This window comes from Bubalus bubalis, chromosome 2, assembly GCF_019923935.1.
Source record: "Bubalus bubalis isolate 160015118507 breed Murrah chromosome 2, NDDB_SH_1, whole genome shotgun sequence".
Taxonomy (NCBI): Eukaryota; Metazoa; Chordata; class Mammalia; order Artiodactyla; family Bovidae; genus Bubalus; species Bubalus bubalis.
Window position 1 is genome coordinate 143,774,243 of NC_059158.1, and position 27,701 is coordinate 143,801,943.

Genomic DNA, 27,701 nt, shown 5'->3' on the forward strand with positions numbered 1-27,701 from the left:
ACCCGTATCAGCGTTTAGTGAGGAATTGTTGTTACAGGGACCAGTGAACATAGTCTGTATGATAGATGAGTTCTCTTCTTGTGAGCAGTCTATGTAGGAGGCATGGCACAATCAAAAGGTTGCACGATGGGTGTGAAATCTGAACTAGGGGAATCACACTCATAAAAGAGATAATGTCATCAGGCTGATGTAGCCCAGTGCCTACATCTCATAACAGGGATGGCCTCACCAGTGGGGCAGAAATACTGGCATTCTGTTGCTTAAGACTCCTGCTCCTTTGGAAACGAGCATCGCCAGTGCTAGAATGGAAGCTCTATGAGAGCAGGGATTTTTGCTTGTTTTCTTCACTGGCATTTAGAAAAGCATCTGACACGTAGCAGACACTTTTAGTTCCTTTTTTGTGTGTGTGCTTCCACAGCTAAATAAATGCCCCCTTTTTATCGATACATTTCTTTCTTGTATTTTAACTGGTTATAATCCAGTCGTATTGGCCTGAGGGCTCAGTTCTCTTTCGGGTACCTTTGCATCTCTGTTTGCTAATTTCTGAAAATAGTCTGTTTTACTTCTGTTTATTGGATGGTACCCATGAGCGCCTCCAATACTTCCCACAGTGTGAATACCTTTTAGGATGATCTTTTCTCATTTCTTTCCATAGTTGTATACATTTTCTCACCTACAAAATGTATACAAACAAGAAACTCTGTATATAAGGTGAGCCCGGACTGATTTTATAGACATAGCGACTTAGACATTCAAATGAATGTTGTCTTCTTCAAAACATTCACCTTGGAAAGATATATACCTATCTTTTGGAATTATCTTTATAGCTTTCAAGTACATTATTTTGAAGATACTCTCTGGTAGCAGATATTTATATTAAGTTTGATGTTTGGAAGAAGCCTGGAATTATTTGGAACCAGTTATACTGGGCTAAGTAGTACAGCTGTAATCTTGTTCTTAAACCTTTCTCTGGCTCCCATTGCTCTTTGGAGAGAGGTCAGACTATTATAAGGCCCTTTCTGCTTAGTACTCCTCAGCTTCCTCAGGCCTCTTTCTACTGATCTTTGATCAGCTCTTTTGAAGGGTTCCTGCTTTCTTACCTTTGTTTCTGTTACATCTGACATGAAATATCTACCCCCATCTTAGGCCATTAACTTTTCCTCATCCTTCAGGTTCCAGGAAGCCTTTCCTGACCCACGTAAGAGATTTGGTCTAGTGCTGTTTCCCATGATGCCCTGAAGCGCTGACTGCACTTAACTGCAAACGGAAGATTGGTTGTCCATGTCTCCATGACTGTTGCTCACTGCTGTATTCTCAGTGCTGAGCATAATAGCTGGCCATAGTAGGCTTACAGTTGATGTTTCTGAATGAATAATGAAACATGAATTTAAAGTTATTGAATTGATCTCATCATAGTGTAGCTTTTAAGATAAGAGGCATTGGAGTTCAAATTCCTGCTCTTCTACTTACTGTAGGAGTACTTACTTAATCTTGGAAAGCCAGATTCCACATCTATAAAATGAAGATTAAAAACACCATCTCCCAAGGTAAAGATTAAAGTAAAGATTAAATGAATAATGTATTATGAAGTGCTGAGTAATTGGAATATTTTAACTAAAAGATAGTAGCTTATGTTAGTTTTATTACACTGACTCTGAGGCAGTTTTAAGAAAAAAGGAGCAGTGGCAGCATCTTTGAGTAATTTTCTGGTATAATTTCTCAAGGTGATTGTTTTGAAAGGCAAAGTTCTTTGGATCCTTGTTTCTGTGCATTTGTTTAATCACCTTACCTTATAAATGCAACTAGGATATACTATTGATTCTTACCATAACGACATGTAATTTGTCCATAAAGTATATGCAAAAATCATGTATCTATATTTTTTATTTACTAAAAATCCCATTAGAACTAACATGATTATTTTTACTGAGTAAAGAAAGTTTTGAGATTCATAATGTAGACAGGTCATGAGTTCAGAGTGGCACTGCAGATTGGAAGAATACTGGAACACAACAGAGTATGATGTGGGTATGGCTGATCCTCATATTTTAAAATCCATTTGACTTAAAATCCATTTAATTCAATCCCTCAGCTTAGATAAAAGAGAGAAAATAAAGACGATTGCTCAGAGAATTTCATGGAAATAGAACTGGTATTTCATAAATAAGCATTAATACTGTTCATTAAAATTGGACCGCTGATGAATAAATGCAGCTTCATTCGGTTTATTTTGTTAAGCTAAGCTCAAATATGTACTCAGCATTTTGAAAGCCTTGGGTTCCCAGAGTTTGGAGATGATCTTTTAGACATTACTGCATTCTGATACCTGAACTGTGGAAGCAAATTTCTCTAAGAACACAACTCAGATATTTTAAATCACTGGGTCATAAGTTAGTCTGAATTACTTGAAATTCTGTACATATAAAAGTAAAATGAAACAGACACAAATATCTTCTCGGATGAAGTTACCCAGAGATGTTTGTGATTTCCACCCCACTAATTTGGTTAAAAAAAAAATATTTTAAGGAAATTCATTGAGAGGAATGTGGCAGATTATTAAAATTTGTTCACTGGACTCATTATAATTTGTTATAAAGGGAATATGGTTAAAATATCTAAATTACTAATATTTCTGGTAACCACGCCTCCTCGGATATAATGTAAAGCCAAACTATATTGTACTGATCTTTCTTTGAAAGAATGGATTATGTATTAGCATAAACAGAGTCCAGAAGCTTAGTTAATGATAATCATCATTTTGGCTATTCTTTGTTCACCATCCATCAGCACTGACCCAAAGGGAGGAGGAAGTCCAACTTGGAGATTTGACACAGTGTAGTTGTGGGGACACTTCTCTTGCCTACTCATTTTTTTTTAAAAGATTATTATTTTCAGGTCTAGGTTTATATTCCATGAACATAGGTGCTTGGATAGGAAACAGTGAACTTTGCACAATGTGTAGTTTTGGTACCAGCTTGATACATTCTTAGTTTCAGATGCACCACCTCCACCGCCACCTGTGGAAGAGCCAGTCTTTGATGAATCCCCACCACCACCGCCGCCTCCAGAAGATTACGAAGAAGAAGAGGCAGCCGTGGTTGAGTATAGTGATCCTTACGCTGAAGAGGACCCACCGTGGGCCCCAAGGTCTTACTTGGAAAAGGGTAAGTTTCAGAGGAATGTCTGGAACAATGGGAAGAAACCTCTCTGTACATACAGGAGCCTGTGTATTTTAATTAATTTCATTTACAAGGTTCAGTGTATTGAAGGTCACACTAGTAAAATTTCTGTGACTGATTTTTTGGTTGATGATTATATAACTTTTCCTGTTGAACGTGCTTTTTATGAATGGTTTCTGTAAGGCAAAAATTTTTAAAAGATAGGGTTTTTCTGGAATGACTAAGGAAGAGACTGATTTTTTTCAAATTATTTTATTCCTGCTCCCATGCTTTAAAGCATTCTTTTGTGGTATCTTATATCAGAAGTATGTCCATATGAAACCTTATTCCAGAGAATAATGGTTTCTCAGTTTCTTTGTAAAGTAGTTGTTTGGCATTTCTTTGGATAAAAAGTTCTCTGAATGTATCAGCTAACCATCATATGGCAGTTTGGGGACAGAGGCTTCCAGGTGTCATCACGACTGGTCAGCTCAGGAAAAACGTGTGCTGTCTCAGAAATTTTTTGGTAAGGAAATTAAAGCCACTAGCGTAGTGGGTTTCAAAACTGACTGCACATTAGAATCACCTGGGAGCTTGGATCAACAAGTAGTGGATTTCCACTTCTGGCTGAGATGGAGCAACAGTAATCAGATTTACCCTTCCTCCTAAAAACAATTGAGAATGAATCCAGGAAAAAAATATAAAAGATAATAGTTTTCAGACATTGGATAACAAATATTGGTGGACTGTGATCCCAGAAAGGAGGAACTCAAACATGGTGTGAGCCTTTGATTGTCCTAGCTTTGCTGTCTAGCAGTAGTTTCCAGGCCACGGTGCAAGGAGGTGGAACCCCAATAAGCCTGGACGTCTCACTGAGGAGAGAAGAGAGAGATCAGAGTTTGGGGAGGCCACAGAGTATAGGTAACTACACAAAGACAAAGGACAGAGCTCTGGGATAGCTGCAGGGAGTCTCCTCGAATCTTTTGACAGAGTACCGATCTGTACATGTATGTGAAGAAACTACCTAAGATTGGAGAAAGAACAATCAGAAAGGAATAGGCAGAAAAAGTCTTAGAAATAACAGGCCTGGGAACAGTTCATGCTCCCAAACCAGTGAGAGTAGAAAGACTTTGTAATACACAAGGCATTGAGAAGAGGCCTCAAAATTGTGTCCCCTGATTTGTGGGGTCAAATTAGCACTAGACTGTCCAGGTTGCCCTAGACTGCCCTAACAAAAGTTTAAATGCAAACTTTGAAAATATCCAAACTGATTTCAAGTAACTTAACTGAGCTCCAGGACAAAACCCAGCACTGTTGAAAGGACTTAACAGACCAGTGCACCAGACAGTAAGATTCATAGTGACCAGCATCCAGTCAAGAATTACAAGACGTGTAGAAAGACAGGAAAATACAACTCATACGTAAAAGGAAAGCCAGCCAACAGGAAAGACCTAGAAGTGACAAGATGTTAGAATTACCAGACATGGGTATAGTTTATAAATACCACATATATCCAAGAAGGAAAAGAAAACAACATGAGAGAAAAGTAGAATATATATATTTTTTTAAAAAAAGAAAGAGAAACCCATATAGAATTTCTGGAGATGAAATATACTATATCTGAAGTGACACTTAGAAGAAAAGGTCAGCAACCTTGACAATATGACAGTAGAAACTATCAAAACAAGGCACAGAGGAAAAAAACAAAACCAGCAACAGATACATGAAACAATATCAAATAATATTTATTCACGGAAGATAATTATCTTTTATGTAGAAAATCCTAAGGAAGGAATCTACAAAAAAGCTCATAGAACTAAAAAGTGAACTTAGCAAGATGGCAGACTACAAAGTCGATTTGCAAAATTAGTTGCATTTTTATATACTAGCAACAGAGATAGAAATTTACAAAATAATACCTTCTGTAATAACATAAAAAATATGAAATACTGAGGGATAAATTTGGTAAAATATATGCAAGACCTGTATGATGAAAACTATAAAACTGAAGATAAATAAAAGCCTTAAATTGAAATAAAGGTTCTTTAACCATTATTGTGAAGAGACTGTTTTGCCAAATTAGTGTATAAAGTGAATGCAACCCCAGTAAAAATTCTAGCAGTCATTCTTGCAGAAAAACAGTTTTGAAAAAGAAGACTAATGTTGAAGGATTTAAACTACCTGATTTCAGAGTTCTAGGGTAAAGCTACAGTAATCAGGACAGTGTGGTATCGGTATAGAAATAAAAAACAGTGGAATAGAAAATAGAATCCAGAAAAAGATCCACACGTATTTTTGACGAAAGGGCAAGATAATTCAATGGGGAAAAGATATATTGCTTTTAACAACTGGATGTGTATCTGTAAAACATGAACTTCAACCCTTATTACCTCACCATACACAAAAATTAATTCGGAATTTATTTAGGCTGGAATGTAAAACTATAAAACTTTTAGAGGAAAATAGAGAAGAAAATCTGTGTGTTCTGGGGTTAGGAAAATTTTTTTGTAGAGAGCACATTAAAAACCATGAAGCTTAAAAGAAAAAAGTCAATAAATTGAATTTCATTCAACTAAATTTTTATTTTTTAACTCTGATGTTAAGAATGATGTTATATGACAAGGCCAGCCATATAGACTGAGAAGAATATTTACAAAATACCTCAGGAGACAACTTGTAGAAAAAACAGTTTGAAAATATTTCATCAGAAAAGATACATGAATTGTACATGAGAAGATGTTCAACATTAGTTATTAGGGAAATGCAAATTAAAGCTACAGTGAACCAAACTACACCAGAACACACCGTCTGGAATGGCTGCAGTTAAAAACGTGATGCCAAGTGTTGGAGAAATGTGGTGAAACAGGAGGTGGTACAGTGTACATTGCTGGTAAGTGTGCAACATTTCAGCCACTTTAGAAAACTGTTGGCAGCGTCTTATGAAGTTAGATATACACCTACCAGCTGATCTGGCAGTCCCTTCCTACACGTTTATTTATGAGGAACGAAGGTGTATAGTCACACAAGTACTTAAACTCAAATGTTCATAGCTGCTTTTTCATCATAGTCAAGACTGGAAACAACCCAAGTGTCTTTCAGCTGGTGAATGGATAAGCTAACTGTGGGTCATCAATCCATTCAATGGAATACTGTTCAGCAGTGGAAAGGATTAAGCTACTGGTTCTTCCTGGCTCTGATGGTAAAGAACCCGCCTACCGATGCAGGAGACTTAAGAGACGTGGGTTCGATCCCTGGGTCAGGAAGATACCTCGGTGAAGGGAATGGCTACCTACTCCAGTATTCTTGCCTGGAAAATACCACAGACAGAGGAGTCTAGTGGCTATAGTTCATCGGTTTCAAAGAGTTGAACACAGCTGAGCAACTAACACACACAACAGTCTAAATGGATCTCAAGCTTTATGAAAAAGAAAGAATCAAGGCACAGAAGATTCAGGCTTTATGATTCTTTCTAAATGAAATCCAGAAGATGAGTGGTTTGGGCTTCCCAAGTGGCATTGGTGATAAAGAACTCCCCTGCCAATGCAGGAAACTTAAGAGATGTGGGTTCAACCCTTGGGTCAGGAAGATCCCCTGGAGGAGGGCATAGTAACCCACTCCAGTATTCTTGCCTGGAGAATCCCATGGACAGAGGAGCCTGGTGGGCTCCATGGGGTCGCAGAGAGTCAGACACGACTGAAGTGACATAGCACACACACATCCTGGCAGGTGAGGGAATTTGCACAGGAGCACAGGAAACTTTCAGGTAACAACCATTGTCCAGTGTGATGGTTGTGGTGGGAGCTGTTCATTTGTCACGTGTCTGGGTACATACATGTATCAAAACTCACTGAATTTTACACTTAACTGATTGTGTTTTGTGTCTAAATTGCATCTTAATAAAGCTGCTTCTAAGAAAAGAAGCGCCCAAGGTACTCTCTAGGGTGTGGCCTTGGACACTGACAGGCTCTGCAAACTTGTTAGCTGACTTGAATATTGTCCTGGACAACGGGATGACAGTTTTCAGTTCTGAAAAACCAGCTCAGTGATTCCTTAAGAGGAAAGCATAATGAAAAGATATGCTTGTTAAAAAATCTACTCCTCAGTGAATATGCAGAAATCTGGGGAGACTTGTAAGAGAGGAAAGTAAGTTTATTTTTAGTCCAAATAACTCTTTAAGAAAATGCCTGATATTTTTCAAAGTTTATCTTTGTTAAGCTCAAATCTTTTAAAATGTAAAAATCAGATAAGCTCTTCCTTCCTCTTTCTGGCAAAACAAAAATAACCAGCTGTGTTCAGCTTATGATTGACTGCTCTTTGAGTGTGCATGCATGTTAAGGCTGTTGCCTGATGTCTTGTTTTGCTATCTTAGACTTAGATTCATAGACTTTGCTAACTTAGCAAAGTTCATAGACTTAGCCCTGGCTCTCACCTGTGCCTGCATTTAGGGTCACCTCGGGAGTGTTTAATGTGTCTGTACTTCCAGACCTATTAAATCAGTCTGTGGATAGGGTACCCAGGCATCCGAATTTTTTAAAGTTCCTCAGATAATTTCAAGGTTGAGCACCACTGCATAGGTTTATCCTAAGTGGAGATAACTTGTATATATAAGTATCTTGGTTGAACATGCGTAGAGAAAATACAGTTTCTTGTATTTATTGTGTGCCTGGGGTAATGCAAGACTTATTACATATGAGACAGTCTCCCCATTTTGCAAACTAGAAAACTGAGGTTCAGAATAATTTATAATGTTATATAACAGAAAATGTGTTGAGATAGTAGATCACAATAGTTATTAGTAGTAATTAAAAGGGCTAACATTTATATAGAATGTTTACTCCATACAAGGCCCTGGGCTACACATTATATGTGCATTGCCTCATTTAATGGAACAGTGCTCTGAGGTATTAGCATTATTATAACACCCATTATATAGCTGAGTAAAAACCAGCTTAGGAAAGTGAAATATGTTCTGTAAAATGGTAAGTGGTATATCTGTGATCTAAACTTGACAGCATAACTCCTGAGCCCACATTCTTAACATTGTCTTAAGCTTGAACTCTGACAGACCTGGGATTGAGTCGGCTCGATTTCTACTGGTGTTAAATTATTTGTGACAAAATGACTTATTTGTCAGTGCCCATTTTACTTCTTTTCTCCTATCAAGTCATCTGTTCATGTGTTCCTCCAGCTCAGTGACAGAACTTCTTGGCAGAAGCATAAGCAGTGTATGATAATTTGTCAGATAGCATTTCTGTCCTCACAAGACTTGTGATGGTCCCTTCTCTTATTCATCTTTGTATCTCTAAAAATCAGAATGGATGCTCCATTAATGATTGTCCAAGAATGAATAGTGCCTCTCATTCTGAGGAGTCCAGAACGCTCCTCCGTGAACATGGCATGCGTGATGTGCTCTGAGTGCTGAGTGCGAGTTTCTCAGGCAGAGGAGAGAGAGAGGAGGGCCATCCAGTCAGAGAATCCTCTGAGTTGAAAGGGCATGGCGAGTAATGTCCTGTGCCTGGGGCCCTGGTGAATTGCAAGGAGGGCGTGGGTGAGCTAAGGGTGCCAGAGGGAAGTAAGTTATAATTAATATTGGGAGGCCTTGAATACCAGGATGAGGGTGTTTGGAATTTTTTTCTTTTTAAAAAATCTGATAGTAGAGGAAAATTGTGGAAGATCTTACGTAGGTTAATGATAAGTTCCCATGTACTTATATTTTAATTTTTTCAAAAGATACCTGAATAGTGTAGAGTGCATTAGAAAGAAAGAAAAATAAGCGTTGGAAAGACCAGGTTGGGTATCTTTCTAAGCAAGAGATTAGGACCTCAGCGGAGGTAGTGGTGCTGCAAATGTTGTCCACATAAAGAAATAGATGCAAATGGAAGTATTTTTCATGCAGCACTGTCACTCAGTTCTTTTAACTCCTTCAGAGTTGTTTGCCAAAAATCAGTTGATGTTCTGTCTTTAAAAATTACGTTTTGTATGATGTGTCATCTGATAACCTCATTAAAGTCTCCCCTAGCTGTCGTTGAAAGCAAAGCAATGGGAGCCACCTCACTTGTGAAAAGCTGGGGTATTCTGGGGCGCCATTCTCTTTCTCAGCACCACGCTGGTAATTTGATCGGCCCCCGGCGCCCAGGGTGTTTCTGTACGTAAGCATAGTGCGCCGCTGTAGTTTTGTTAAGTAGGAGAAAGATAAACAGGAAATGAGAACTTTTATGACTGATGCTTGACTGGTGGTATCGTCCTAGGCAGATCAGATTTAGATGCAGGATTTAAAAAATCATGTCACTCATGCTGCTTGGAAAATCTTCAGGTGCCCCTGGTGCTGTGCTGATGAGGGCACCGACTGTGATGATGGAGAAAAGCATGGGTTTGAGAGATTCAGAAGGCGTGCAATTAACAGGATTTGCGGTAGTTTGCTCTAAATTACTTTTCATTTACATTTCTGTAAGCATCAGGAATGTTATCAATCCAAAAAAACAAAAGTTAAAAAATATTAAGTTGACTGGAAATACTAAATACTCTATATATCTTGTATTCTCTTTAACCTTGTATGTCATTTAATTGTATTTGTTTAGGTGTTTGGTTATACTTTGAGAAATACACATAAACTCTTTGTACTTTCTGCTGAAGTATTTTCTGGCATCCTCTGTCACTCTAATGGCAGATATTCCATTTAGGAAAGCTGTTGAATTTTTACTAAAGCAGGCCAGAAATTTAAGTTACCTGCAGCAAGTTTTACTGTCTCAAAAGTCCCTGTTTCAGTTTGTTTCTTATTTGTTTAGGATTAAGGCTGCATAAGAAACAGTCAATATATGCTTCTCAAAATAGAGATTTTATTGAGTGAAATTCTGAGTGGCACAATAAAGGTATAGAAGATCTTTGTATAGAAGGTTTAGTTTGAGGGAGACTAGTAAAGGGAATGGCTACCCACTCGGGTATTCTTGCCCAGCAGGCTCCTCTGTCCATGGAATTCTCCAGGCAAGAATACTGGGGTGGGTTGCCATTTTCTTCTCCAGGGGATCTGGTCTATCCAGGGATCAAACTTAGATCTCCTGCATTACAGGCAGATCCTCTACCATCCGAGGCAGTGGGGAAGCCCAATACAGGGTGTCCCAATTTAACTATACCATTGAGGACAATGTAATACTTAAGAACCAGAGATTTTCCGAGAAATCATTGAAAGGCCCCAGTTAACAAGTTATTTAAGTAATGAAAATCATAGGAGAGCTCACAGGTATCTCAGTTTTCTTAACACGTTCAGTCTGTTACTGTGGAGGTGTTAAATTGGTGGCATAATACAGCATGTGTTTTGAAAGAATATGTATGGTAGATGCCCATCATTCACACAGTCACTGTTCTCAGTTAACAGGCATGCGCTCTAAAAGTGTGAGAAAAGAGACAAAAGTCTGCTATTCCCTCAATTTCATGTTCTCACTGGCCTCTCCTCGTTTATCTCACTGCTGTAGTATCATTCCAATGTTTAAAGATACATGTTTTTACATAATATGGCGCTTTAACACGAGCTCTACTGAAGAAACAGCCATCTTTCCCCATTCTGGGATTGTGTGTCTCTCTTCAATAGACTGATCAGTAAGTTTGACTAAATACTACTTTTTGCCATTTATGAAGTTTTGAACCTAACTTCAATGTGGAATTCCACTGTAGAGACTGGGTATTAGACAATGAACTTGGGTGGAGGGGCGGGTCCTGTGTTGAGAAAGTCAGTTTTTGATGTGTTGCAGAAGTTCGGAAAGGGTATTCATTACTTGGTTCTACCTTTCTATGAATGTTATTCTTCTTTTTTCATATCCTTTTTTTCCCTCCTCTAGTTGTGGCAATTTATGATTATACAAAAGACAAGGAAGATGAGCTGTCCTTTCAGGAAGGAGCCATTATTTATGTCATCAAGAAGAATGATGATGGTTGGTATGAGGGAGTTATGAATGGAGTGACTGGGCTTTTTCCTGGGAATTACGTGGAGTCTATCATGCATTATTCTGAGTAAAGCTCAGCAGGGCTGTCTCCCTCACAGGAATAGTCAGGTCTTCCCAGATTATCAAAAGGCCCTGGGGATTCCCCTCCAGTGAAATGAATGAAGGATACAAATGACAAAAGCTACCTTTTTTTTTTGGTTTATCCCTCAGTATTAAAACAAAAAAGCAAGCTTAATTTGAACAAATGGATCTTTCTGCCATCACTTATACTATGCTGAGCTGTTTGGATTGAAATAAAGTGACGGTTTCTGAATATATCAGAGGTATAACGGCGTAACTATGTGAAACAAATCAGGTTAAGACTGATTCAGAAAAAAAATCTGGGATCTTTCTCAGGAATATTGTACACCCTTGGGATTTCTCCTCCTGCGGAATCTGTGGCACTGGATGATCTGCAGTGCCCGTGCTAAAGGTTAGCCGCGTGGCCCAGTGCGTGCCCAGCCCCACACTTTCTTCCACTTGTGTGAGGAGGCGGAACCAATATTTAAGTATCATACATAACCATTTTTGTAACTGTTTCAGATGACCTATTTCCTCTTCAGCACTGTAAATTCTGCATTTTCTCAGCACTTGAGTGCTCTGAACAAGTTAATGTTGAGCTGACTTGCATCCCTTCATGTTTCTCAGTTCGTAGATTATGAGATCGATTTGTCTCCATTCTGAGGGGGGTTTGGTCCTGCTGCTGCTGCTGCGTGAGACTGCGTTGCTGCCGATGGCAGTGCACCCACAGGGCTGACGGTGCAGCTGGTTTCACGAGCGCAGGTGGGCGTGCCGAGGTAGACAGGAAGGCTCCTAAGGTTCCAGAGAGGTGAGCGGTGGAAGTGCCTGCTCACGAGGCATCCTAAACCCTGGCCTTAGGTGCTGTTTTGAGGAGTAGGATCTTAGAGGTCAGACCAACTATTTCTTTACTTCTTTCACTATTTAGGGAATGAAATTTTTTTTTTTTAAGTTATTTTCAATTCTCTTGAGAGCCACTGGGAATACAAGGCTTGCTCCTGTGCTCTCTGAATGTTATTAATGGCAAGTGTTAGCTACTGTTGAATTTGTTTACTCACTTAGAAAAGAGAACTATTCCCCTGATTCTGTGTGATTGGCCTTTGCAGTAGCTGCTCTTGGTGAGAATCTGAACCTTATATTTCAGATTAAGAATAGTGGGATGAGTGGTATAAGGCCAAGTGCTTATCTGAGTTTTTTTTGTTTTTGTTTTTGTTTTTATCTGCACAATTACAGCTTTGAATTCAGTGGAGTTTGGAAGGCAGATGACTTTAGTCACCTCTTCTGTAATAAGAGATATTGAAAAAAATCCAGGAGACCTGGCTATTTGGCAGGTGAATACTGTGATGATGCACCAGCTCACAGGCCAAAGCTGCCATGGGTCCTTTCTAGTCTCAGTGACCTGGCCAGAAGAGGGCTCTGCCAGGTGACTTCCCAGTGCTGGGTGAAAGGTGAGAGCTGGCAGCTGCGTATGTTTCAGACATGGGCCTTGAACATGGTAGTGCAGGTGAGGAACGTGACTGAAAAGTGAGCAAGTGTAGCAGGTGTGAGGGAGTTCAGACAGTGCAGACAGAGCTAATACTCTACCTACGAATCTATTACCAGAGCACAAAACTCATCACATGTAACTGAGACCCAGATACAGTGTATCCTTAAGATTTTTGTTTTAAAGTTGCAGGTTTTTTCCCTCACACATTGCAGTTAGCAAAGATTTCCCAGACACTGCATTTCATTTTCATTAACTTGCCTCCATTACACTGTAAATTACACTTCATACTTTGTTAGGTCACCTTGATACCCTTAATTTCCTGCAATTCCCTGTCTTCCTTCAAAGTAATGGCCCTTGAGTGTCCTCTGAGCCTTCAGCTTCATTATGGATGCAACCAAGACTATACTTGGAGAGGTTAAACTCTTCCTAGTGTTGGTGTGTAACTAGGAGAACTATTTTGAAATTAGATGTTCAAAGTTATTTAAATAGTTTTTTGCTGAGAAAGCTTAGTGGACTAATAAAGCAGAAGGTATCTCAAAATCCAGCAAATAGTTCCCACAGCTCCCACCTTCAGAAGCCCAGAAGGCAACTGTGCATAAAGAGTTGGTGGTGAAGAAAAAAACAGTTGGTGGTGGTCAGCTTGCCCGTGGGACCCCCTGCTGGACTGGGGAGCTGAGAAGATTCCAGTGAAGACCTGCAGCACAGGGATCCATGGGTCAGCCGATTTTCCCTATATTTTTTAGTACTAATGTGTGTGTAGTTTTTTGTTTTAAAAACAACACCTGTTGGATTTTCTTCATATTTTACCTTTTTTGTACAGTTTTAAATTCTATGTATTGTTTTGGAAGGATACTATGTAATGATGATGGGCCAGGCTTAAAGTCATTGGAGACTTTTAATATTTCATAGGCTGCATGTTATTAATAGTCTGAGGGTAGTATTTGTTTTATTGTAAGTTCACCCCATTTTTAAATAAACAAGATGGTTGGTAGTAGGAATTCTAAACAAGTGCAGAAATCTTACATGGTACATAGTATTGTGGCAAAGGTGATTCAGGTATAAAATCTGCTGACCAGTAAGCAACCATTTTATTGGGCTAGAGGAGGTCCATTTCCTCTTGAAGTGTTTTTGACTTGTGTCTAGTCCCTTTTGCCTTTAAAAAAAAGGGGCGGGGGGAGGGATTTGACTTAAAAGTTGTTCCCTTTTTAAAAGTATTACTATTGGACAGGCCATGGGGATTTCAATGAAAGCATACTTTCTTGTTGACCTTATGACCTAGGCAATAAATTGAAAACCAAAATCTTGTCAACATGTCAAAATCTCTATTTGAGAGATTGAGCCTGTTTGAAATACATATTAATCCTTTAAGGTCCAACTTGCTTTCTGTCTTCTCCGGGACACCTGCTACTTTTGCTGTGTTCCTGAGTCACTGGTGAAATGTTTTCATCCTTCCTTTTCCCCTCCTGTTGCTGTTTATTACCCAGCCAGAGAGACTTTTGTGTCTTCACAGTGGTCTCTAATGTAGCTGTGCTTTTCGGCAATCTCATGATCACTAAGATTTTTCTGAGAGGCATGAAAACGATAGTAGTGTGCTTTTATCCTTTTATGCTCCCTTTCTTTTAGCAGGTGACCATTCTGCACTAAGAACTGGTACTTTTTCTTTAACTACCTTTCTTCCTCTGTGGAGAGAGCATGGCATGACCTGAAGGCCACCTCTCTCTTTGAAAAGGCTTTGATGGAGGAGCTAGCAGGTGGTTGACACATCTTGGAAAAGAATGGGGATCTGCATCACTTCTCATCTGTTTGCTTCTGAACTTCTTTGGCCAGAAACTCCTGATCAGTGTTAAGGTGATAATTTCCCTCACATGATTTACTTAAGAGTTTTAGAGCTAGATGAGATTTCAGAAATTTTAGTTAAGTCTTATTTTACTGATGAGGTTAGATGTTTCATTTCAGGTAACAGCTAGTTAACAACAGTAGTAGAATCCCTGACTCAGCGCCTGGTATTCTTTCTGCAATTGTCTTAATTGTGTTGTATGTTTATTTTAAAGTTCTACTTGATGTCTTCAGGAAGATACTTGAAAAGTTAACACTATGTTTCAATTAATACAATTCAAAGTGTTGTTTAAAGGAGTGTATTGAGTGCAGCCTTAATTAGTAAAAGTAATCTTCATTTTAACCCTTTTGAAACTACACTCAGTACAAATGGTCTTTTTCATTAGGTGTATGTACCTAAAACGGTACAGTGTCTCAGCACTGGAAGGAGCAGCACAGCCTTATCTGAGAGCGCCTTAGAAAACAGTTCTTGAATGGAGGCAACGCGCTCATTAAGTTTATTTTGTGCTGAGCTTTGTTCCGATTTGAGAATCTCATACTTTAAAAAAAAAAAAAAATTGACAAATAAAATGACAGGGCCTGTGTATAAATGATCCTTGCTAAATATCTTGTTTTTTTTTGTAAAAAATCAAACAAAAAGCTTATTTTCACATTAAAATGGAAACGTCTTTTGCAAACTTTAGAATTCTATGGAAAAGCAGTTTTTATCATATTTTGTGTCCATGCATCTTTTTCTTAACAAAAGTTTACAGAAAAGAATGTAAACAATTTGTGATCTGGCCAGTTGTGCTTACAGCTCCCGCGGGGAGGGCTGGTGTGACGCCTTCAGTAAAAACGATGTAGGAAAACCTGAGGGAGCATCTGTTGCCAGTAATGTTTCTTGTGTGTGCCATTAAACCACCTCCAGATAAGTTGGGGGGACATTTCACTTTTTAATTTTGAACCTGTATTTGGAATTAATTGTTGCTGTGTACTGAGAACTTGGCCTAAATAAAATCCTACAAGGTATATCCGAGTGTCTTGGGAACGTATTTCTGCAAGTAACCTTTCTGGCCGGGCTGTGCGGCATCTCAGGTCCCTGACCAGGGTGTGAACCTGAGCCATACCAGTGAAAGCCCGGAGTCCTTAGCACCAGGTGTAAGTTACAAGTGCTCGCATGCTGCAGTCCATGGGGTCGCAAAGAGTTGGACACGACTGAGCGACCGAACTGAAAAGTGTGTCAGAAAATCCTTCCCTGTTGCTCTAAATACTTTGTCCTTATTTTTGTTGTTGTAAATGAACCTGAAGTTTTGATTACTTTTCACCAGATACATAGTTCTTTTAATATAAAAAGGAAACCTTCTGTTTTTGCCCTAATTTGGTAAATGGTAACATGATTGTAAATACATTCAAATCCACATTTACACATACCTCGACACGGCAGTCAACACATGATTGTGATACCAAGGCTTCCAAACAAAAAGCACCCTTTTTTGTTCTAGTTCTTACCTAACTGTTGTTTAAAGGGGAAAAAATCTTTGTTGTTTTCAGTTGAACACATCAAATTATAGTTTACCTTCACGCTTTATGTGCGTGTTGCAATCTGTCTTGGGTACCTCAACATAAATAGCAAAACTAGGTTCTTACGGTGCCGATCCACAAACAGTCCAGTACAGTTCAGATGTTTAAATGAATCTCTGTATTCTTTTTATTGAGGACTGGATAAGCTGACATAATGGCAACACGTAAGTTACACTGACTGCATGACTACTGTCCTAAGCCATTACAATAGTTGACTGACAGTAACTTGGCAAGAATAAAGTAACTTGGAAAATAACTTAATCCAGCAGTAGAACAAAAACATCATCAGTAGTACTGAATATATCTCTCATATATATATCTATATATAGGTTTAGCACAATCAGGGAGCAAGGCACATAATGAAATGAGTGTACATTTTAAGTAGAATAAAATAATAGCAACAAAGCTGAAAGAAAAACTGTAACTTCTTCTTTACCGAGCTGTGCATAATCATCTGAATAATGTCCTCTATCCTGTACTTTTAATGCAGTTCCCTTTGCCTTTTTCATGCTTTAAAAAGGTATATTCCTACACTGTATATATTTATGGCAAAGCTCCCAACAGCCTGGATGTTAGCGTGAGCCTTTACTCCATTTTTTTTTTTTTTTTTTTTTTTAAGAAATGGGAAGAGAGGGAGCAATCTCAGTTAAATGTGCAATTTTTCTTTAAAACAGTAAACGATGCTTTTATGACATTTACACAAGCTGATATTCTAAATGTACATTTCTATAAAAGGAGTTCACTAGTGGCTGACAATAAAATTAAGTGAAGTCATTTGAAACATTCCAGTTAATGCTTTTTTTTTTCCCTAGGAGAAATTATTTACAAGTACAGAGAAATATAGGAGGTGGTAATCATGGAAAATGGCAGTTTTTGGTATTAGGTTACAATAAACTTAACAAACAATGGACAGTGTGCAGAATGCAGATTTTGTTTAAGTGCCACAAGCACGTTCTGCTTAAGAAGAGGGTGAGGCTTCAATTATGAGCTTGGTATTAATAGCATCCATGTTCAGCATTCATTCTGAACTTGGCCATCTTTTAAACATGTAGTATTCACCATCACCCTGACCTGACTCACTGCTCTAAATGTCTTTGGTAGAAAGCAGCCAGACCTTGATTAGGTAGATGAAGCCATCTCTTGTGAGACAGTCACTTTTTCTGTTTCTGCACAAACTAGAAACACCTTCCTTCTTTCATTAGCACCTCAAAGTTTGCTTGTTAGATTTTTTTATTTTGTTCCTCCAAGAGAGTTCAAGGCACTGGGAAATACAGCAGATGTTTTCTAAATGCTTTATACTTCAACAAGCAAAGAGCAAACCAATTTCCTTCAAATGTTTATCAAGTATATTGTGTTTAGCTTATTTTTACTTAGCAAGTGTATTCTACAGCTAAATTTTGGATTTCTTATACATATAGACCTTCTAAGGGCACAACTAAGAACTGAACACTTGTTTACTTTGAGGGAGACTAGTAAAGAGATAACAATAGTCTTCCATTCAGTTTTTAAAGGAAAATAAATCTTAATTCTGTACTACTTGCATCTCTCCATGGATCAAATCTCAACTTTGTGAGTGGGCAAACATTCCTATAGGGTCAGGAATAACTTGCTATATGTAAATAATGTGAAGTGTATAAAACAAAACTTCAAGTGCCAAAAGGTTCTTGCAACCTAAAATGATTTTTAGAAATAAACATCCTCTTATAAATATACAAATCCAAATTATTTAAAGGAAGTCATTACACCTATAATCACATAGGATCATACAGTTTTAATTGGTTTAAACAAAATCTGTGAGGTTATCAGATTACATAAGTTATACATTGTTCTAAAGTTAACTACATAAAACCTACATGAAACAGTTTGCTAATATAGAAAACTAGGAAAAGGTTTTCTTGTTTAAAATCACCTTGTGTTTGTAACATAAAATTGCTCTTAACTGTGGGAAAAAGAGTGATAAGGGGTTCTGTGGGTGGCCTGATAGTCAAATCAATCCGACCATTACCTGAAGTTTTTTTCAGGCTCCTTATAGCCTAACATCCTTGACATGAACTTATTAGCAGTTGTATTCTCCCAGAATAGCAGCTTCTGAAACTCTTAATTGGATGCACAGCTCCTATTAACCTTGACCTCAGAGTTGTTAACCTATTGGAATTATTCTTCATGATCCCCCCAATTCTGTTTACTTTTGATCTCCTCAGGACTGCTTTTAGTGGCAAATAAACTTACATGGAGATGGGACTGCAGAAATAGTTCGCAGCCCTTCCTTAGCAGGCTATGCCGGCAGGGGGCAGGAGCACCTTGATGTCCGAGGACTGTTGGAAGGTCTGTGGGACATTCCTCTGAGATGTTCTGATGAAAACTGTTTCCTGTAACTTCTGAAGAATCAGCAATCTTATTTTAAAAAGCCCCAGAAATTTAAAAAAAAAAACAACCAATTTACAGTGAAGTGGGTACCTGTAAACCTTAAGAGTAGTTACTTTTTCCAAGAGCAGAATTCTACAGCAGCTAAGGAAAAAAAAAATGTATTTGGCTAATAAAAGCCAAGCTTCAATATAGAATAATCTAACATAACTATGAACTTAATGTTTTAACAGACTAGGCTTTGCTGCCCTTCAGAGTTGTTGCCAAAACTTGAAGCATAGGTTGGATCCAGTTTTGAAATTTTGTGGTACAAGTTAAGGATGTCACTAATAGCAAGTCACTAGCTCTTAACAGGCACCTGTCTGCGCTGCCCTCAACAGCAGGATACTATTCATTTTTCAGTGCAGCCAAGCCAACTGACAAGACTCTTCCTTGACCTGGAGAAGCCTTGCTGGGTTAGAGGAGCTGAGCAGGAGGCAGTGGAAGAAGGCACAGTACCAGTGTCATCTGGCAGTGTTTTTCTTGAACACACCAGGGAAGAAGAGAGCCCAGATAACAATCTCCAAATCACATCCCAACAAAAATCCCAATTAAAAAAAAAACCCAGGGAGTAAAACACTGGAAATGTATTTAAAGTATCATTTTGGTTTTTTTGATTCAGTTGTTTCACATAAAGAGGAAAAAAAAAGTTGATTAATAGCCTTCTTTGTCTTTGGAAGAATGTAAAGGGCAACAGCCTGTTGTCAAATAGCCACCAAGCCACTGACACAGCTCCTCTCCTCTGGCTGTGTTCTCCTTGGTGGCCCTGATGTTCTAAAGGATATCTGCTCTTTCAGGAAAATGATACACTAGAAGCAGCATCAGTTCAGGATAACTACCATCAGGACTGACAAAAGCAAGAAGGCCCAGGAAATCCCCCGCTGAAAAAAAAAGGTTGGATTTTACAGCTCAAATCAGGAGTGAAGGAAGACTGAGGAAACATGATTTCTTCCCTCAGGGAGAGCTGTCCATCCTTATATAAAAGACCACCACCACAACAAAAAACCCTAGTGATGAATGTTTATACCATTGGATTCAGAGTCTTAAAAGTCCTCTATCTCACAAATAAGGGTGATCCTTAGAAGATACAGCTGCGGGCAGAAGACTGGGGAATCACTTCATTCGAGAGTCACAGTGGCGCCTGGCAGTGTTACTCAAACGTACTCAAATTGCAGTGCATGCTTAAATGAACAAGATAGATGTGGTAAAGGTCACTTCATAACCATAAGAATATCAAGCACATAAAACTTGGTGAACTGAAAAAGATCTAAAAAAGTATCTTTTAAAGAAGCAGGGCTATAACAAATGCACGCTGGTATACTTATTGCTCTATAAACAGGAGTATACTATCACATCCCGGAGATGTGACAATGGGGAGGGGGTTCCACTTTCTCTGATGCAATACTTTGTTGCAGAGTGAGAAATCCTGTGTACACAGCACAATCTTGCTAACTCGTGAAATATTTACCATCTCTGCCCCCCTTGACGGACATCACTTTTTCCTTACAGATGGGCTCGAACACTGGCAGTTGCACTGGTGATCCCTATTCACAACAGGCACAGATGTTCATTACAAGGTGTGCGGACTTACACTGCTGGGGAGGGACTTTTTATTCTCTCATTTAAGAGCAGTTCTAAGGTTGGCCTAATGGTCAATTGATCATCACAAATTGCTAAGTCAGTACACATTTCTCAAACCAAGGAAAACTCAGGGGAAAATAAAACATCCAGAAGTACAGTGTGAAGCATACGGAATTCCAGTGTGTCGTTAGAGCAGTGGTTCCATGTCACACCAAACTGCATATGCACAGTATGTAGTGTCACTCACTGTCCTTGGACCACAGACTCCATCAGAATAGCTGGTAACTTGGACAAATCTCTACAACCGGGCTACAACAAGCAAGGGCCCTACTGTGCTCCGGTCACTATGGATGAAATCGTCTAAACACTCATTTTCCCCCCTCCCTCTATGACAGTCCCATACTTAAGTGAATTCTTTGTATGTCACATTACCAGCTACAAAAAACCTAATTAATGATAGCTGCACAGGGGCCAGTTTTCTCTCTTCTAATCCATCCCTTCGGAGAGCAATACAAAAAAAAGACATTTCAGAAGGTGATTTTGTTTTTCGTAATGATGCAACATAATGGACAAAGGATGTGAGTATCTGATACGGCAGCTGTCTATGGATACCTAATATCAACACCCACTCACAGCAAACTCTATAAGGAGGTAACTGGTGACCCAAAGACACGCTGGGACGGAGCATTCCGAGGGTATCCTGTTGGATAGTCTTTTACGATAAATCAAAGCAAGGATCATGAAACCAAACTTGATGGCACTTCACAAGCTCGAGGAAAGGATCCCAACAGTACAGAAAGAACTACAGGATAACAGCAGTAGATCATCCACGTGTCACAGGCGAGAGCTCACCTGTGACAGCACTCGAGATCCCGGTGGGGTCATGGCAGCAGTGCTGCGACTAGACGGGTTAGTTACACCACACAGGTACTGTTTTCTATGCACAACCACACACTGAGAGTGTCTGAAAGTTTCCCCACACTGCACTATGACCCATTCTATGAAACTGATTCCTAATTAAAGTGCCCCTCTATGTAGAGAAATGAAGTGTCAAGCAGTTCTAACTTCAGCCAACTGGGGGAAAAAAACAAAAGCCCCATAGATACACCAAACATTCTGGTTGTCTTCTCAAACTGAGAAATAGCACATTATACATCTATCCTTAATATATAATACACAACATGCACAGAAAGGCCGCACATGGACATTTATAAAATATCTTCTAAAGTCTGAAGTTTTTGGTCCAACCCAAATGATAGATAACAGAAATCGTAAGGGACAAGACATATCCCCTTCCATGCTGCTGCCACCCAAAATACACAGAACATTTTCAGATTAGGAGTGAGAATAAATAGAATCACTTTCAGCTATATATATACATATAGATATATGTATACATATATATACATACACGCTACCTATCTATATATGTATAGCTATGTGTGTACACGCACATGTATACAAACACACAGCTGAACGCTACCTGAATAACAACGACATACCAGGAGGCTCTGAACACCTGAATTCATAGATGATCAGGTAAGCTGATTGTAGAACTGATTACACACTGCATGAAAATAAAATCCTACGGTAGCTACCAATCTCTCGAGAGCTTGGTGTTCTGGTCTCTCTTGGGGGGAGCGGGAGGCGGTCCTCTCCGCAATGTTGCATAGCCTGATATATGACTGCCTCCGTAAGCGGCTTTCTGCTGCTCTGAAAGCAGTTCGGGGGGTGGCGGGGGCAATGCCATGTCATCCATGGTGGCTGTGGGTTCCGCTCTAGACACGCGGGAGGAGGAGAGCGAGCCGTGCCGGGTGATGGACTTGCGCTGCAGTGTCCTGTTGAGGTCAGCCAGGAAGCCAGGCTGGACACTAAGGCTGGATTTGGGCGAGGTGGGCACTTGCGGCACGACTGCGGCCGTGGGTGGCTGCTCCGAGATCTCGGCTTGAGTGAGGCGGGTGCTATCATTCCGTTTGGGTCGCGTGGGCGGAGGGGCCTTCTTCACCGACGTTTTGGACCAGGGCTGCGGCTGCGGGTTAACAACGGCCACTTTTGGAGAGGTGCTTCCTGAGAACACTGCTGGGATGTCGATGGGGGGCAGAGGAAGCTCGGTTTCTGGCGGAGGGGGTGGGAAGTCAGAATCGGACGGAGGAGAAGGGAACTCCACCGCCGAGTCCTTGCCGCGCCCGCTCAGTGCAGCCGCCTTCGCAGACAGGCATCCTTGCTGGAGCACCCCGGGAAGGTTAACTCCGGAAAGATGGAGTTTTCCTGGCTTGGGGGGCGCTGCTGGAGGTGGTGGGGTCTCCTTGCCGGGAGACCCCGAGGGTTCGGCTGGCGATGCGAACTTGCTGATTAGACTGTCCACTGAGGGTTTCTTGGGCTCAGGGTGCTCCGCACAGCTGCTGGACTTAATGCTGGAGTTGCGCTGCGGGGTCGGGGGCGGTTTCTTTCCCCCGGGGCTGCAGGTTTTACTGGTCTTTTTGCCCGGAGAGCTGCTTTTGTCCGGGGCAGGAGCCGCTGTGGGTGTGGCTGGCGGCGGTGGTGGCGGTGGCGGTGGCGGCTGCGGGGCCGGGGCGGGTGGCGGTGGGGGCGGAGGAGGGAACACCAGGCTGCTCTCTGGGGGAGGAGGGGGGAAGTCCGGAGAAGGGACAGGGACGGAGCTGGGCTGCCACTTGGGCTTTGCTTTCACGGCAGGGGGGGACTGTGGGGTGAGGCTGACCGAGGCAGGCTTTAAGGGCGGCCCCTCGGCGGGAGGTGGGGCTGGAGGTGGGGGGAACTGGCTGGCTATCTGCTTCACCACGGAGGGCGCAGGGGACAGTGGGGAGGGGGGTGGTTTTACACTGAAGCTCTGCTGCTTGGGTAGCGTGGGCGGGGGCACCGGACCCGGAGGAACAGGGGGAGAGGGTGGAACGTGAGACACAGGAAGAACCGGCTGCTTTTTTACTGGGGGCACTGGCGGAGTAGGTGTGGGTGGCAACGATTGTGTCACTGCGGGTGGCACAGTCTTGGTGCTCGCTGCTGGGGGCAAGGTCACAAGGGGCTTGGGGGGGGCCTGGGGAGGGAGTGGGGCAGGGACGGGAGGAGGAGGTGCGGGCGCTGGAGGAGCTGTCTGTGTGCCATGTTGGATGTGATGGATCTTCAGTGGAGGAGGTGGGGGACTGAACTGGGGCAGGGATGGGGTGCAGGGGGCGGGCTTCAGCTGGGCCATAGCCGAGCCGGGAGTGGGGGGCGGGGGCGGGGGCGGCGGGGGAGGCACCACTCCACTGGGGGGTACCAGGATCTGAGGCTTCACTGAGAGTGAGGTCGAGGGCTGCATCCCTGATGCGGGGGGAGGCTTAAACAGGGCTCCCGAATGCTGAGAGGCGTTCTGCAGCCGGGTTATTGTGCTGTACTTGACAAACATTGTGGCTGCGGAGCCCGCAGACGGGGCGGACTGGCTGGGGAGGGGAGGGGGAGGGGGAGGCGGAGGTGGCGGGGGAGGGGGAGGGGGAGGGGGTGGGGGCGGGAGGGGTGGTGAAGGCTGTGAGGCCGTGTAGGGGGTGACTAGCTTGGGCTGTGGGGATAAAGGGGGAATGAGTGAAGTGTAGGGTCGATTCACAGACTCCATTCTGGCCTAAAAGGAGTATAAAAGGGAGGTTGGGAGAGAGAAAACACAACAAACAAAACAGTTACAGAGGTTAAGATTTGACTGTTAAATTAAAAAGCAAGGAATCAGAGACATGCATGAAAGGAAGCAGCAGCTGGTGATAGTAAAGATGGACAATGGCAGGAAGGCTAAAGTCCAACTCCCAGGGTAACAAGGGCCTGGAGAAAATCTGTTTACCTACCAATCCTCTCAAACGCCTAGACTGCTTTAACTGCCTGGGGATAATTTCCTGTGGCAAGTCTGTCTGGATGATGCCCTCTGCTTTCTGACCTCTGGTTTTCACACACCCTGCCCCGGGGCGAGCGCCAGGGCCTCGGAGCACAGACCGCCCCCTGGACTGTGGCAGAGAGAGATGTGATGACTGGAGTTCACCTTTCAGTCCAGGACTGCATCCACATCAAGCAGATGCCATAACTGGGTTTAGGAGAGCTGGTGGTGGGCCTCCGGAAGAATGAGGATGGCTTTTTGATGCTAGTGAGCGGTATGAGTATGAGAATGTTCAGCAGGCGTGCACAGTCACACAGCAATGAATGAGCTTGACACACACACTCGTGTTCGTGTGAGACACTTGCATCCAACATGCACAGAAGTCCAGCAATGCAGGTAAAGGGGGGGTATTCTTTACATTTGTTTTACTGGAAAATACATAAAGAAATGCTTCATAAACATTACAGCTAAAGATCATAAAAATACCATACAGAAAAAGCCAGAAGAAAATGAGAGGAAACTTTGGAAGGCTAAAGGAAATGTATCAAGACACAGGAGCTAGAGTTTGCCAACAACCTACTGACCAGCCCATCTGAGCACCTCCTGGCATGGCCCAAAGGACCACACCCGGTCATTTATTTTATAGAGCTGCTCAAGTATGAATGTGGTTCAAGTGCTTCTGAGAGCAGAGGAAGGACTCTCGGCTTAGTAACTCTGGGTATATCTTTTGGGCTCTTTGAACAAACTGTGAGGATCCAAGATAAACCATCTGTTTCCAATTCTGAATGACATCTAATTAGCACTGGGAATGCTTAGGTTAGTAGTCTAGAAGGCTCATGACAGTGCTGAGTTCTAGTGCCCATCAGGTCATTCACATGTTCCTTTAATAACTGCACATCAAAATAAAAGCATTAGTTTGCAAGATCTGGTTATAGGAGTCACCCAGGTTAATGTGCTTCCAAAGAACAGCCCCTGACCTTAACTTGACCCTGTCTTGGCTGCTGCAGGGGTGGAGACCTTAGCTGTGGTGGCCTTCTCATTTGGCACCTGAGACTGTGGTAACAAGGAGAAGAAACATACAGGGGGTCAAGACTCAAGCACAGTGTCACTGCTGTGCGGCAGAGTTCATGGTCTTTCTGAAGCTATGTGCCATGAGGTACTCTGCTGCTTGATCACAGACCATTTGGACCCTTTGCTTCCCTGGGCCTTTCTCCTAACAGTTGGCTAGTTCCACCATTTAAAATGCATGTGGATGACACCATTAAGTTCGGTAAGGTAAAGGACTTTTCTTTAGGCACCTGAATTTTATAAGTGCAGCTTCTCCACAATATATATGGAATATCAGCACCACATAGTGCTGTTCCATTCAAATTGATTAAATATGGGAAGGAAAAAAATTCCTTAAAAGTCTGAGCCTCTGGTAAGGGGGTTAAACTTCATTGTCTTGATAATTTAGGTTATTGGCCCCAATTCTCAAATATTTATTCCTAAGAGAAGGTGTTTCACCCCTACACTGGGCTACCTATGCCTCTTCCACCCTCCCCAGATCCAGTTAATCAACCATATATGGAAATAAAGGAATAAATTGAGGGGAAATATCCATTTAACTCTTACTGAATGTACTTGTGTAAGTGATTCAGAGAAGAAAAACAAAAATAAAAATGATTTTTGGATGAAAACAGAATGGCCAGACCAGGCAAGCTCCTGGCTCCTCGCCTCAGCGTGTGCCTGTGCCGCTGAGAGTGGCAGAGCTGGGCCACCACGGCCCACAGGGCATCAGAGACAGCGTAATATGGTGAACCAAAGAACCTCTCTGTTTCTAAGTAGCCTTGCACTAATTATACTTGTCCTTCAGTGTCAATGAACAACCTTCTATGCAAGGCTTGGAGGTCCAATATTTTAAGGGGATTAATGGGAATTTTTGTCTTCCACATAAACTGTAAATTGAGAAAAATTCACCAATGTGCAAAGAAATGCCAAAAAGCATAAAAGAAAAGGAGTCTGAATAAGTTAATAGCCAATAAAGTAACAATCAACTCTTAGCAGTTTCTCTGGAACAACAGCAAGGCATCACCACTAGAGGGTGCTGTTGCTCCTCCAAATTAAGAGAGGAAAGGGAGAGATTGTCATTTCTTAAAATTCTGAGCCACTGATAAAACTGCTAGGTGGTGTTTTGTTTTTGTTTTTTGAGATCTTAGATCATCAGAGCCAATTCATAAATATCCATTTCTGAGAAGCAAAGAAAGAATACTGAGATAAGGCCAGAAAGATTCCTAATGAAGGAATAAAAGAGCACTACGCTCCCCCTCCCCACCTCAGAACACTAGAGACACGTCCCCTCTGCCCTGACCCGAGCACATTACCTTGCTGGACTCTTCCAGCTGTGTGCCTCGCTTCCAGGCCTCAGAGAAGATGGAGCTCACCGTGCTCTGGGAACGGACATGTCCTGCCGGCTGGGTGTCAGACACTCCACTGTCAGACTGATTGGAGTGATTGGACTGAGATTCTGTTTGAAACATTTTCAAAAGTCAGATTAAATAAGTATTGTGACAGTATAAATATGTACGTTTGTATAAAGCTTTCACTCTAGATTAGACAGGATGCAGAACGGCAAGTTACTTTTACCTGACCCATTTCACACAGACACAGCCCTTGTTTTCCACTAGAAAACCTCTTGCATCCTAGGGCAAATAGGAGATCTCAATTCTTTTTAAACTGCTCATCAGGAGAAACTGATAATTACAACAAAAGGTTCATGTAACATTATTGGTATCCTGACAACCTATCTTGTAAGAACTCCTAGCAAGTAAGAAAATTAATGAACCATGAATAGAAGAGTGGTTTTTTAAAAACATATCTTCATTACATTTGAGAATCGATCTTTTTACATTGAAAATCGATCTTTTTACATAACCCTGGCTCCAGGCCATCTCAGAGACTTCTCACTTATGAATTCAGATCTATACATGATGATTACTGCTTTTATCCCAGCAATGAACAATACTGAGAATTTGACCGCCAAGTGAGAAGTGTGTTTCCTAGGGTTTCGGGTGTTGGCACCACAATGAAGCAGTTGTGCCACAGGCTGGCTTCCTCAAGGGCATGGAGACATCTTCAAGGGCCCTGGGAATGGCTGAGGATACAGTGGAATCTAACTGACATCTACGGTGAAGGAACTAAAAAGATAATTTCGCTGGACACCAAGTCAGGTGAGGTAACCTTATGGGAGCACCTAGTCCACAATGTCTGGCATCTGGTCAGAGAATCAAATGTTAAAGCTAGTCCTGCTTCTCTGTGAGAAGAGGATATGATTAGACTGCAGTATTAAATAAGTCCAGCCAAATTAATCAAAATACTGCAAAGATAATAGCCACAAACTCCTTTAGATAAATTTAAGACAGTGTCTTCAGGGTAAAAAATATAAGCAATAGAGGATAAAACCAACTATTTTCTTAATAGTTTAATATCTGAGTAGAATAGAGTAATCTAGAGTAGATTGAAGGACAGCAACCTTTAAGACAAGAGGCTGGAACATGTAGCTTCTTGAGCTCTTTTCACATCAATGTATATGATTTTACAATTTACATTTAAAAATCTTCCTAATACTTAATATATACAGACAGATAACTCTGGAGTGGGAAAAGGCACTGTATCACTTCATAAAATACCTTTGGAAGCACCCAAATTAAGTGCTGCATAAATTTTTAAAATATACATCTTTTTTCTCAATCTTCCTCTTATTCCATTTTCTATAACCCTACTTGTGACACAGTCTTCTGACTTTGCCTTTCCTAATCCACTGCCACAAAGGTTTCTTCCCCCCAATTTAA

The 27,701-nt window shown here is 41.2% G+C and overlaps 2 protein-coding genes across 42 annotated transcripts in view; one reads left to right on the forward strand and one right to left on the reverse strand.

Annotated features, from left to right (window-relative positions):
- Nucleotides 1–19,036, forward strand: part of ABI2 (abl interactor 2) — a 110,758-nt gene extending 91,722 nt beyond the window's left edge. For 22 of the 35 annotated variants that reach the window (XM_045164499.1, XM_045164486.1, XM_045164523.1 and 19 more), the window contains 2 exons: nucleotides 2,991–3,164; nucleotides 10,991–15,484. In XM_045164499.1, coding sequence (XP_045020434.1) covers nucleotides 2,991–3,164; nucleotides 10,991–11,166 — 350 coding nt within the window. In that variant the 3' untranslated portion in view covers nucleotides 11,167–15,484. Of the gene's footprint in view, nucleotides 1–2,990; nucleotides 3,165–10,990; nucleotides 15,485–18,800 lie in introns of those variants that run through there. The other 13 variants (XM_045164497.1, XM_045164482.1, XM_045164498.1 and 10 more) reach the window with 1 other exon arrangement.
- RAPH1 (Ras association (RalGDS/AF-6) and pleckstrin homology domains 1) overlaps nucleotides 16,138–27,701 on the reverse strand; it is a 102,903-nt gene continuing 91,339 nt past the window's right edge. For 5 of the 7 annotated variants that reach the window (XM_045164467.1, XM_045164473.1, XM_045164471.1 and 2 more), the window contains 2 exons: nucleotides 26,235–26,377; nucleotides 16,138–23,631 (listed from right to left, as the gene is read on the reverse strand). In XM_045164467.1, coding sequence (XP_045020402.1) covers nucleotides 21,613–23,631; nucleotides 26,235–26,377 — 2,162 coding nt within the window. In that variant the 3' untranslated portion in view covers nucleotides 16,138–21,612. Of the gene's footprint in view, nucleotides 23,632–23,695; nucleotides 24,300–24,848; nucleotides 24,925–26,234; nucleotides 26,378–27,701 lie in introns of those variants that run through there. The other 2 variants (XM_045164478.1, XM_045164479.1) reach the window with 2 other exon arrangements.